Genomic DNA, 12617 nt, shown 5'->3' with positions numbered 1-12617 from the left:
TCTGCTTATAAAACAAAAGGAGAGCAATAATCCTTCACCTCCTGGAACCCCAGAATATCATCTTGCTGTTTATTTGCTTCTATGTGCTAGGCTGCTTTAATGAGCTGTTGAATCTAGATTTGCATGTCACTTTTTCAGCCAAGTGTTGACATGACTTTGCCACACGGGATTTCCATTGCCAGCGGTCTTACAAGCTTTATTACACTAAACACAACTTGCAGTCATTCTAAGTTATGAAAAAATAACTCAGTTACTCTTTGTCTTTTTCAAGGAGTAACTGGGTGACCTCTTACAGAGTATTGGTGAGCAATGACAGTCATGCATGGACTGCTGTGCGAAACGAATCTGGAGATGTGGTGAGTATCACAAAACAGTTTTATGAAGAGCAGAGGTGGGAAAGTGGGGCTGTCCACGTGGAGTTTTGATTTGCCAGATTGGTCAGTTAAAGACTACAAAGCAATTTCTCTGTTGTCCCCCTAATTTTAAGAGCAAATCACATAATAGGGAGAGGGATCCGGAATACCCTATATAACGAACCTGCATATGTCCACCTATGGATGTGAATGCCACCCTGGCAGTAGTCTGACCTATGATGTGATATGTTTCTTGTTGCATGGCCCATGTAAGGATTAGCATCAGTCTGATGAACCCTGAGGACATCTCATGCCCATGAGGTGGCTATTGCCAGAGAGAATGTAGAATCCCCTCTCTGAGGGGCATGGGGGGGAATTGTGTTCTTTGGAGAGCAGCTCTGGCCTAATCCACTATCATCATGGGTCTGTACCAGGTGACTTTGTTTCTATTACCCCAAGTGCTAAAAGACTTATTGAAGAACTGATCTTCCACTTTTGTATGTTTGGCCTGCATAGATATTTGAAGGAAACAGTGAAAAAGAGATCCCAGTTCTCAATATGTTGCCGGAGCCACTTGTTGCTCGTTATATCCGTATAAACCCACGCTCCTGGTTCCAAGAAGGTAGCATCTGTATGAGACTGGAAATCTTAGGGTGTCCTTTGCCAGGTAAGAGTCTTTCTCAACTGATATTGATGTGGCTGCCTATAGCAAGACTCAGAAATTTTACATTCTTTGGGTATCTTTGCTTTTGATACAATACCTGTCAGTACAGTTATGCAGAAAGAAACAAAAATATCTGTCCAGATACATGAACAGTATCAAGATGAATCTTCAAATGTAATTGCATAGCATCTACAAGTTGTTTTATTAATAAAACAATATTGCATGGATGATCTAACAAGATTTTCTGTGTTGTTTGGGCTGAAGTGCAGCACAATTAATCTTACTGAGTGTGCATGTACTGGGGAGGCAATAGGATTATGTATCAGGACAGTCACTTGCAGATGTCTTGAGTTTCTTAGGCAAGAAAAAACATTATATTATGCAGTATGATGATTATTTATTATTTCATACAGGCCATAGGGCTTACCTAAATTAATTTGAGGGCAGATAATGGAACTGAATTAGTGCTTATCTTGTTAGAGGGGAAGGAGGGGAATTGGGGATGTAAAGAATTTCTAGCAAATTGCAAGTGCTTTCAAATCCAGCATGATCCCTGGTAAGTCTCAGGTGAAGGTAAATGATCCGGTTCTTGGTAAAGACTGGAAAAAGCTTTCAAATCTTTTCTCAATTGTCCACTATTCATTCCTCATCTCTCATTTTCTTTGCTTTAATTTGCTCTTTGATCTTAAATTCCTGCACCTTGGGAACAGTTCTTTGTTTGGGTTCTTTTTTGCAGGGGACTATGAACAGTATTTTCAGAAATACTAGAGCTAGAAAGAACTGCCTTTCCAGAGCCTATCATTACTGCTTTATCTGTTCCTGCTGCTGATCAGAGATTTGCTGCCTCTAATTCCACTCTTTATGTAGGGTCTTCACATGCCAAGCAGAGGTAGCCTTTTGTCTTTTAGCTGTTTAGATACTCAGGAAACAAAACCAGTCTGGGGCACAGAAGGGATACATCCTGGAGTTGAATGGCAGTGACCAGGGTTTACTGTGTATGTGAATATTCGTGTTTTCAATAGGATTCTGATTTCTTCCAACCATGGATTTAGAAAGCTTCAACTTTGTGGGTTTCTTGTCCTCCATTGTAGCTTTTACCCTGAAGGGGCAATTCCAGATCCAGTATTTCCCTATCTCTCTTGAAAGGACCAGTGGGCTGTCAGAGAGTAGTGATCTATCCCAAATTCCTGTGTTTATTTGCAGAGGATCCACATTATGACACAGGGCATGAAGCTCAAGGAAGAGTGTAGGCACTTAAAAAGGAAAGAGAAAAAAATGATGATATTTGAAAAGTTGATTTTTATTAAGTGCAGCAGTTATTTACATTTGGTTCTTATTTGGACATACACCCATACAAGGCCAAATTCTGCTTTGCAGTGTTAGCATTTGTCACCCTTCAGCTTCACAGGGCTGTGTCAATTGATGAAACTGCTATCAAGGTAAGAAGATAGCTGCACTTCCAGCACCACTGCAATGAGTGCTATTCCAGATTGTTGCAGGTCTTGGATTAGCATAGAAACGTAATCAGTGCTTCTTCCTGGTATTCATTTACTGGGTTAATTCCCTGCAGTCGCTGATTCTGCTTATCCCCGAAAGAAAATACCAGAATCATTCATTGAGAAATACATTGGGAATGGGGTGTGTTTATTCAAAATGTAATTGGACTGAAAGAACTAATAGGTTTTGATAAGCTGCTTACCCATCCTTTTAGCTCAGACAGAATTGATGTTTCTTTCTTCTAGCTCATTTTATCCATTGCACGCAAGACTCCTAGAGCAAACCTGTTCCTTGGGTTGCAGAGGCCTGTTTTCTTCCACACATTTTCTTCCTGTAGGACACATATTTTGTAGTTCCCTGTAACTGGATTCCTCACCCTTTAATAGTATCTTACTTGTTCTGAGTTAGATAACTGACTGGTGTGATAGTGCTGCTCTGATACACTCTATTGCCAGTGTGGCTAGAAACAAAGGCTTCTTTTCTGACAGAGGTTTCCACTATAAAACCGAGCAAGTCTCCTAAGTTCATCAAAATCAGGAGGTAGAGCTCTGTCAATTCAAACACCTCTGTCTTTTCCAAAGCCCAAAGACCTCTGAAAGAAGTTATGTGATGCTCAGTTTCCTTGAATACCTGCTGTGGGTTTGACTGTATTTGCACTCTGAGTATGAGCATACAAGAAATGAAGTTGTCAAGGGCAGCAGTGTAGATGTGGTTTAGAGCTCCCACGCACAGTGTCCTGAGGCAATGACAGTGACAGGCAGATATGGGGCATGGGGAAATACCCCAAGAAAAAAGAGGGTGGAAGGGAAGAAAGTAATTTTCACAACTGTGAATTTCTTGTGTTTAAAACTTAGTAGGGTTTCTATCTTTATTAATCCCTGAATAAATCCAGCAATTTGCATTCAGGCTGTGCTCTAGATCAGCTTTCCATCATGTAGGCTCACAAGGGAGGGTAAGAAAGAAATACCAGATAAAGGATAAATCTCAATAAGGTATTAATATTCTAGGAAAGCTTATTTGCATTGACAGAATGTGATGGAAATGGTTAGGACCCGTTCCTGTGGTTTGTGAATATACCTGCTGCCTATGCAAGGAGTACCAAGAGTTGGAAAAATCATGAGAAAATACTCTTTGGATAACTGGAGCACAGAAGTTACTGATTAGATAATCTGTATTATATCAAATGATTGTAGTTTTAGTCAGTGAAATGTATATTACTTATACATTTTCGATCTGTTCTAGGCTAGTCTTGACAAACAACCTTTTCCTAGCCTATGACAGGAGCTCTACAAAAAAAAGCTGTGTTATCCAACTGTGTCAGCACCGTCTTTAAGATGAAAGAAGTGATTTGCTGTTTCACCAAGGGAAAAACGTTTAGCTGATGCCAGGAAAGAAAAAAAGGAAAGATGCCATAAAATCCTTCCTATAGCAGAGGATCAGAGGTGCCATTCCTCACTGGGGAAAAAGAAGACAAAAGTACCAGCATTTAATTCCCTCTGGTTTCCCAAAATGTTGCTATTTACATAGATGTAGACTGATGCGCACAATCATTCACAGTTGCCTCAGAGGGATGGATGTACTTTCTGTGCCTCTTCTTTCTTGAACCTAAGGAAAATCAAAAAGAAACTGCATATGATCAAACGTACCCAGAGATAGGAGAGAGAAAATTAGCTGAGCTCTTCATGCATTTATTTATACTGTAGAGTATTCAAGGCAATGGGCAATTATTTTAATGGAATAAATTTTTTATAAGATTTAATTTTTAATAATTCTTATATAGAAAGCTATCATTGGTATCATGATTATGCCATCACTTCCAACCCATGATAAGAAATGTACTCTTACTCTGTAATGGAGTGAGGTGTTTTGCAGCAGATACACCATTTGGTTGTATTTTCCTTGCTTGTCTGTTATTGCCAGGCTATCTGGTTGTCTAGTGCTCACCTTGTATAAAACAGTGACTTTCTGCCAGTATCTTTCATTATAAGTGATATTGCATAAATTCAGCTAACTGCTTGTGAGAGTAAATTTGTGCTTAGAATGACAGTCTGCATGAGGTTTAGATTGGATATAAGGAAGAAATTCTTTACTGTGAGGGTGCTGAGGCACTGGAATGAGTTGCCCAGGGAGGTTGTGAATGCTCCATCCCTGGCAGTGTTCAAGGCCAGGTTGGATGAAGCCTTGGGTGCCATGGTTTAGTGTGAGGTGGCCCTGCCAGTGGCAGGGGGTTGGAACTGGATGATCTTAAGGTCCTTTCCAACCCAAACTATTATATGATTCTATGTTCTGCTTTGTCATTGCAAAGCTAAAACCTAATATTGGGCAATGTAATATTTTGGGGGGAGTTTGCTGGGTAAAAATAAGACCATATTCAAGAATTCTCCTGGGAAAGGCGAATGTGTTATGGTTGTCCATACTTATCAAGACAGATGTGTAGCATCCCCCATCAATACAGTGGTTCTCATTAAAAGGTTTTCTTTCATATTTTATTTGTAAAATGAAATGCATACTGTTTTGAGGAGCCAGAATGGTTTGGGCTGGAAGGGACTGTACCACCTAGTTCCAAAATGAATTCTAGTTATTGTAAGAATCAAACTGTGGGAAATCATTAGAAAAATCAAATGTTGTCAGAAAAATTTAAGCATACAGCAGTTAAAGAGTTTGGGTTTCCTCTTACCCATTATCATCGTTCCTCATGCTTAACTGGAATCATTTGCTTGCTATTTGACTATACATGAACATATATAGAAAATATTCCATGTATGGTTGAAGAATATCATTTCACTGCTGATTTAATGTGTGATGCTAATGCTCATGACTGCCATGAAATAGATCATGTGGAAAAAAACTGGAAATCATCTGAGTTGTCTGACAGCAGATTTTTTCCTGTGTGCTGTCTGTGGCATGTTCAGTTTTGTGAAGACAAGTCAAATTTACTTGTATTAAATGGAAATGAAAACATCAGTCATTTGCAAAATGGCATGGTGAGATTTTTGGGGCAGTCTGAAGGATTTAGACTAGAATATTAACTTATCTGCATCACTTGGGTTGACTTCATTATCTTGTCCACTTGGAGAACCATGTGAGTGCCACTTGTGAGCTTGCAAAGCTTCGTTGGTGTGACACCATACAACCTAGTGTAGGACTTCTGTAAGAAAGAAGCACATGAACAAACTATGTGGTGAATGGATGCAGGTTTTACTTAGTAAATGAGAGCATTTTGACAATATTTTTTGTGTGTGTTAATTTCATCTTCAAGTCATTGCAAAGCTCATGTCATAACTTTCCTGTGCCAGTTTAGAGCATAATGGAAACTAAAGGAGGTAAAAATCACCCTCCACCCATTGTTGTTTTTTGAGTAACTGGAAACCCACTGAAAGCATCAGGGCTCCACCTCTTGAGGTGCTGTGTAGAGATGTAATATAACAGAACATCCATTCTATATGTCAGACTGATGAGCAGTCAGTCCTCTGGTACTTTTATGGGCAGTTCCCAGAGCTCTTATGCTAGAGAGTGGTTGGGCATTTTAGAGCTTCCTAGGCACTTCTCCATACTTACAAAGAGTAGAAATATGAAGGTATCTTTACCTGCAAACTTAATTATCTCTAGTGTCTAGTAAAGACACATTATTGATTGAAAAAAACAATATTCCCCTGTATAAATGGGAGGGCCACAGATTTGCAGGATCCCTTCTCCTGGTAAGAGAGACTGAGCTGGATGCATTTCACTTCTAATCCTTTTGTGGTTCAAGTTTCTTAATCTCTTATTCTCTGTTTTATTTAAGAAAATACTTTTTGCCAAAGTGGACCTGACCATCTGTGCACAAGACTTTACATTTTAGCTTTTAACTTTTCTGCTGCAGCAGGAATACAGTGATCCAAGCAGACTGACAGTAGAGCCTGGCAAAATAGGAGAGTTAATTCTCTAAGGAGCTGTCAAATTGTGCACTGTTTTTGAGGAAGGACCAAAGTTACAATCATTCTCACTGTATAATTTTTATACTTATTTTCCACCAACTCTACAGCATTCACAGTCATTCCCATGATATTAACGTTTGATGTATGGAAAAAGTGCCAGACTTTGAAAGGAATGGGATTAAAGTATTAGGAAAAAATATCGGCTGCTGTATATTTTGGCTCATGGTGATAAGGAAAAGCCTTCAACATCCTGGCAGTTTTGTGATGTTTATTTTTATATTGTTACAAGAGAGATTTTTACAGTGGTGGAGATATTCTGTGTGGCATTAAACACATTGCCTCTAGAAGCAGAGGGGGTTTGTGATTTACATTTCTCAATCACCAACATATTAATGAATAAACTCTATGAATTAGTATGGGTTGACCTTTAAGCATTTGGCATACCAGAGTCATCTGCAACATCAGTGCAACATAGTGGCTGTTAGTGGGTTTGCATCAGTTTAGCGGGCAATTAGGCTGGAAAGAACACCTGAAAATGCAGTTGAATTATGTGAAACTTAACCCTCTGGATTCTTTGAAACTTTGTTTTTCTTTTAATAAGCAAAGAAATCTATTTCCTCACCTGATTAGGCTCTAATTTAAATCCATTTCCTGGTGGTCTTGTTACAGGGCAAGTTCTCACTGGGAAGGAGAGCCTGCATTGAACAAGTAGATTTTGTTGAGGCAAGATGGGGTTTTGACATTTTTCAGTCTTATTTTGGGGTAACGTTCAACCTTCCATCATTTTTGCTGTAGTTTAGAGGATGAACTGAAGGCAAGCATGTGAATGAAGAGTAAATAAGTGGTAGAGAACATGAGTGATGTTACAGTGAAGCTTAATGGAACTTGCATGTTTCATTCCATAAATAACTTAAATAGTTCAAGTTTTGCTTTCTTTCCACATAAGAAAAAAAGAAAAAACCCCAAAAAACAAAACCCAAACACTTTTATAATTCCATAGAAAGAAGAAATTTGAGAATTTAGATGTTTAATGTCAGAAATATGAAGCTTAAAAATGTTGTTATAAGGTATTTTTGTTATAGGTTTTCCATAAATTCATTGTGTTGTTACAGGGTAATATCTGTGTATTCTTCTTACTAATCATTATGCTTAGTTTCCCCCAAAACAATCACAGCAGATGGGTGATACTGTTTAAAAAATAACCAACCAAAACCATATTTCTTCTCTAGGGACAATGTCTTTTGGTTGTGTCGCAACAAGGCAGGATGATATGTAGGTTTTCATGTTTGGCTTTTTTTACAACAATCTTAAATAAAGATGATTTTCTGCAAAGAGAAAAAAATTTTCCTAACAGCCTGACAACCACTGGTTTGACAAACTCAGAATTCCAGACATCCCAGATACAGCAAATTGAGGAATGTGTCCGATGTTTTCCAAATAGGCCTGTTTTTCCTAAAACCAAATCATCATCAGGTTGGATGAAGCCTTGTGGTTTAGTGTGAGGTGTCCCTGCCCATTGCAGGGGGGTTGGAACTAGATGATCTTGAGGTCCTTTCCAACCCTAACTATTCTATGATTCTAATAGATTAGACTAGGAGCACATATATAGAACTGAGCCCTGCGCAGTCTTAGCTTGTTTTGTTTTGTTTTCCAGGTGAAAAACTTGGAAAGGCAAGGAAACAAATGTTTTTATTCTATCCACATGTTCTCTTTGATACTTCAAGTACACAAATTATAACATATCCACAAATTAATGAATATGCTAATTTTAAAGTAACAGATCCAACTTCTGCAAAGAAATGTTTAGGAAAATAAGCAGGAATGTTTAATAGTCACAGTAGAGCCTTTCTGTATTCAGCAAGCAGAGCATAGACTCTGAAAATACTCATCCAGAAAGCTGAAATATAATTCCTTATAATAGCAAATTAATCAAGTAGACAAAAAACACTTACTGGGGCTTTTTCTTGGGTTGTGATTTCCACCCCCCACACACACACCCTGCCACCCCTTATCTTGTGTCTAACTCATTTTCCAGTGTCTTTTGCTCTCCTCTATAGCTGAAGGATGCCCTTCTGCTTTTCTGTTGACATTAAGGTCTTTGTGCACATTAGCTCTCTAGCAAGCTGATTCCTGCTGTCTCCTTCCTTCTGTTTGAATCTATATGAGATGACTTGTGCAGTAATTAGAACTATTTCAGATTTGTTGGGGTTTTGAGTTTTGCCTTTGAAAGATGTTTTAAATGCATATAGGCATTTGGAATTCAGATTTCCACATTCTTTGAATGCACTATGATGGCTGAGCATCTTTAAATCTGACATTCATAAGCAATGAAAATCTATTTATTTCTTTTCTCAGACCCAAATAATTATTACCACAGAAGAAATGAAATGACAACCACAGATAACCTGGACTTTAAGCATCACAACTACAAGGAAATGAGGCAGGTAGGCAAAGAGGCTGGAGTGTGACCTCTTAGATGGAGCGTGGATGGGTGCGGGTTTTTTACTTGTTATGGAATCTGAGTTCTATGCTGTTAAAAATATTACTAAACAGTGTCTGAAATCACATTAAAAAATCTTTTCCCTTAATTTAATCTGTTAAAAGGAGTAATCTATTAAAATCCCAAAGTCTTAATTTGCACATAATTTAACCTAAAACATGGCAGGGGAAGTAGTTACACATAATGTGCCATCATTTTTCTTCCATCTGTATTGGAGTGGTGAATGTTAGTGGTTACTCCTTTCAGATTTGACCCTGACTTAGTCATCAGAATTCTGCATTTCAGTGGGTTTAGAAAATAAGTATAAACCATACAGAGTCCAATTCTGTTTTCACAGTTGTGGAAATTGATGCAAACACACACACACAAAAACACAAGGAAACAAGTCTTCTTAGTATATTTTAAATGTACCAACCTTCTTATTCTTGTTTCTATAGCTCCAAATAGGCAATCATCTTGTTGTTTCTGTTATTGTTTTTAATCTCGCTTCATATCACCACAGGCATAAGTGTGGGTTGTCCTAAAGAAATATTTCTGCCCACTTTGTCTTCAAATGTAAAGTTAATATGTTTGGACTTGAAGTGTGTGAATCACTTGCTGTGTGCTGAATTTTCAGTGTATTTATACTGCATGAATCACCATTCATTTTTATTGAGCAATTGTGTACTGAGTCACACATTTATTTCGGTAGAGATTTCGTGGCTTATATTTCTTAGCACAAAGATTAAACAAATAGAAACTCAATTGGCATAATTACTGTCAAGAACAATAAAATAAAGTGTATTTTGCATTCCCCTTGCAGAAAGACAGGTTGGTCAGGTTAGAAATACCTCCAGGAAAAAGCTACAGCTTTAAAATGGAATGTTTTTGCACTTTTCATATAAGTAGAAAGTTTGCCACTGTGGCTGAGAGCTTGTAAGTTGTGAACTGGCTTTGATTGTGCTTTCCCAGTTGCTGGTTCTCTCTTTTGTCAAAATAATGGATTTGTTTAGAGCTTATTGGATTCTACTTCAGTTCTGCTGCTGGTAGGCAGGATACTGTGGGTTGGGTTGCAACAAGACTTATACTCCAAAAAGTGTTCTTGGAACTTCATAGTTTCTGCCCTGACAGGAAAATGGAAAAATAACTGTTGATATCTAGAGTCAACTTGATTACATACATATATATACATACATATATGTGTGTGTGTGCATTATTGTCAGTTTGATTAGCTACTTCACTACCAACCAACATAAGAAAGCCCTGTTCTTTGAAGTTATTTGTCATGAGCAGTAAGGGAAAATGAGAGGATGTTCCCTGGGCCATGTTTTGGAAGCGTGTATTACATTGCAATATGTCATGTATTTATGAGAGGGAAACATTTCATCAGTGCCAGATTATTTTAATAGAACTCACTGTTTAGAAAGATGGAATTTATAGTACTAATAAGAGTACATCTAGTACATATAGAGTGAGTAGTGATAGGACAAGGGGAAATGGTTTAACCTTGTCTCCCTTGAGGGGAGACTGAGCTGAGCTCTTAGGCAGAAGCTGTTCCCTGTGAGGGTGCTGAGGCGCTGGCACAGGGTGCCCAGAGAAGCTGTGGCTGCCCCATCCCTGGCAGTGCTCAAGGGCAGGTTGGACACAGGGGCTTGGAGCAGCTGCTCCAGTGGAAGGGGTCCCTGCCCTGTTGGAGCTGGATGAGCTATACAGGAAGTTGTTAAACTGGTTGATAAATAACCCCAGAAATAGCATGCAATGTATATTTGAGTACAACCCTGTCTTTGAACAAACCCAGATCATATGCTTCTTAGGAAATGGGAGTGTTAACTTTTAAATCCATACAACCAGGTGGACTCTTACCTTTAGACAAGCCACTCTAAGCACCCCTGAAGTCTTGTCTTGATTTTCATGGTCACCTGTGATTATGGACTCAGTGTAATCGTAATATAGAACATCAAAGAGCACTGTGTGTGTTACCAATTGAACAGGTTTAAGTGTGAAAGAAACAAATGTAGAAGACTATACCCAGCAAACATCCTAGGCTGCATGCAATGCTAGGTTGACAGTCGTCTCTGATAGTCTCCAAGCTCAAGAAGGAGGTACTTTTTGTTTTGGCTGACAGCAGAATGAGAAAGGCAGAGATCTTGGTAGTGGCAAGTTAAGAGCTAGATGTGATCTGAATGATCCTTTCCAACCTAAATGGCACTATGATCTCCAGAGGGCATAAAGAATAACCCTAACCTGAAAGGCATTGACTGAGGGTCCTTTTGCCTTCTCTAAGTGGCACTTAGACCTACATCTAATACACCTCTTTTGCAAAATAAAGGAATTGGACCTTCATGAACCAGTGTTACAGGCTTCTTCAAAGGCTTCATGCAGTCTTTTCCTAGGGTGCTAATAAGGTAAACAATTGGTAGTGACAAACACATAAGAACTGTTAGTGATCGCAGTTGTGAAAGTGTTTTTTAGTTCTGCTGGTCATTAATAAAGCCCTGAGTGACTGTTATCATCAGTTGTCTTTGACAGTTTGTACCAAGCTCAAAGAAAATCCTGACATTTCAGGTGACCTATTGTGCTCGTTGTAGGAAAACTGGAGATTAAATATGTTCATTTTTGGTACTGTATTTACATATAATCATTTAACTACATTACTATATCCATACTGTTATCAAAAGTGACACAGTGAAGTCTACTACAGAAGACCTGATTCAGGGAAGATACTTTGTTTGACTCAGAAGTAATCACATGGTTGCAATTAAAGAAGTGATGGGAAGTTTATTGAGGCCAATAGAAATATTTCCAATAACTAGTATAATTTGAACTTGGTTCTAGGCATTTTTCTTGCTTACAATGAACTTTTAACATACTTTTAACTGCTTTCCTAAATTGACGTTCTTGGTGTTTTCTGCATGCCAAAGTGACAGGCACGTTAGGAAAGCTTTTGTTCTGCAGCTTTATTTCAGAGACATCTCTGTTGTGACAGGCGTAAGCTCATCTTTCTTATTTTATATCCTGGGGAGTTGCATGGGTGCAGCAATACATCAGCAAGGATGAGTTTCCTGCAGTTTGAAGAGGTTGTATGGAGAAGAATTAATAAACAAATGGCTGAAACAATAATATTAATTATACCTTACAGAAAGCTATTTTTAGCCTCCTACAACAGACCTTTTAATGCAATATCTGTACTCACTGGCAGAGTGAAAAAATAATATTTATCTCAGTTGGAGAAAAACACAGTATTTGATCCAATAATAATCCTTTTCATCTAGTTGCCAGAAGGACATAAGCTAATAATCTCCATGGAGCAGACCTTGGCTAAGTTTTGGTCTGTGATGCTTTAGAAAGAGGTCCATAGCTCCACATCCATTGGACTAGATGATCTTTCGAGGTCCCTTCCAACCCTTGGGATTCTGTGATTCTGTGATAGTATTTTTGGTTCATTAAGAGTAGGTTGACCACAAAGATTTAAGGCAGTGTGTCTCAGAAAGTTAGTAAATAACTCATTTATATCAAACACTAGAAAATGTGAGTGGACTTTGGCTTCAGCTTTGTGTTTCAGCTGGAACAAAGGATGAAATACCCACTTCTGCATGCCCAGAATGTTAAGAAGAGTTCCATAGAAACAGCTGGGTATTCCATAATACCAGCACACTGATGGTGACGACAGTGGTGAAAAAAAAACAGATATGAAACTAGACAATACA

General features: G+C 38.4%; 1 protein-coding gene across 2 annotated transcripts in view; it reads left to right on the top strand.

Annotated features, from left to right (window-relative positions):
- Nucleotides 1-12617, top strand: part of CPXM2 (carboxypeptidase X, M14 family member 2) — a 78031-nt gene that overhangs the window by 47822 nt on the left and 17592 nt on the right. For both annotated transcript variants that reach the window (XR_004549564.1, XM_005154490.3), the window contains exons 4-6: nt 272-356; nt 870-1020; nt 8787-8875. Coding sequence is in view for 1 of the 2 variants with exons in the window: in XM_005154490.3 (XP_005154547.2) it covers nt 272-356; nt 870-1020; nt 8787-8875 (325 nt within the window). In the remaining variant the exon portion in view is untranslated. The remainder of the gene's footprint in view (nt 1-271; nt 357-869; nt 1021-8786; nt 8876-12617) is intronic.

This window comes from Melopsittacus undulatus, chromosome 4, assembly GCF_012275295.1.
Source record: "Melopsittacus undulatus isolate bMelUnd1 chromosome 4, bMelUnd1.mat.Z, whole genome shotgun sequence".
Lineage (NCBI taxonomy): Eukaryota > Metazoa > Chordata > Aves > Psittaciformes > Psittaculidae > Melopsittacus > Melopsittacus undulatus.
Note: the sequence above shows the minus strand (reverse complement) of the source record. Positions and strands in the feature narration are given on the sequence as shown.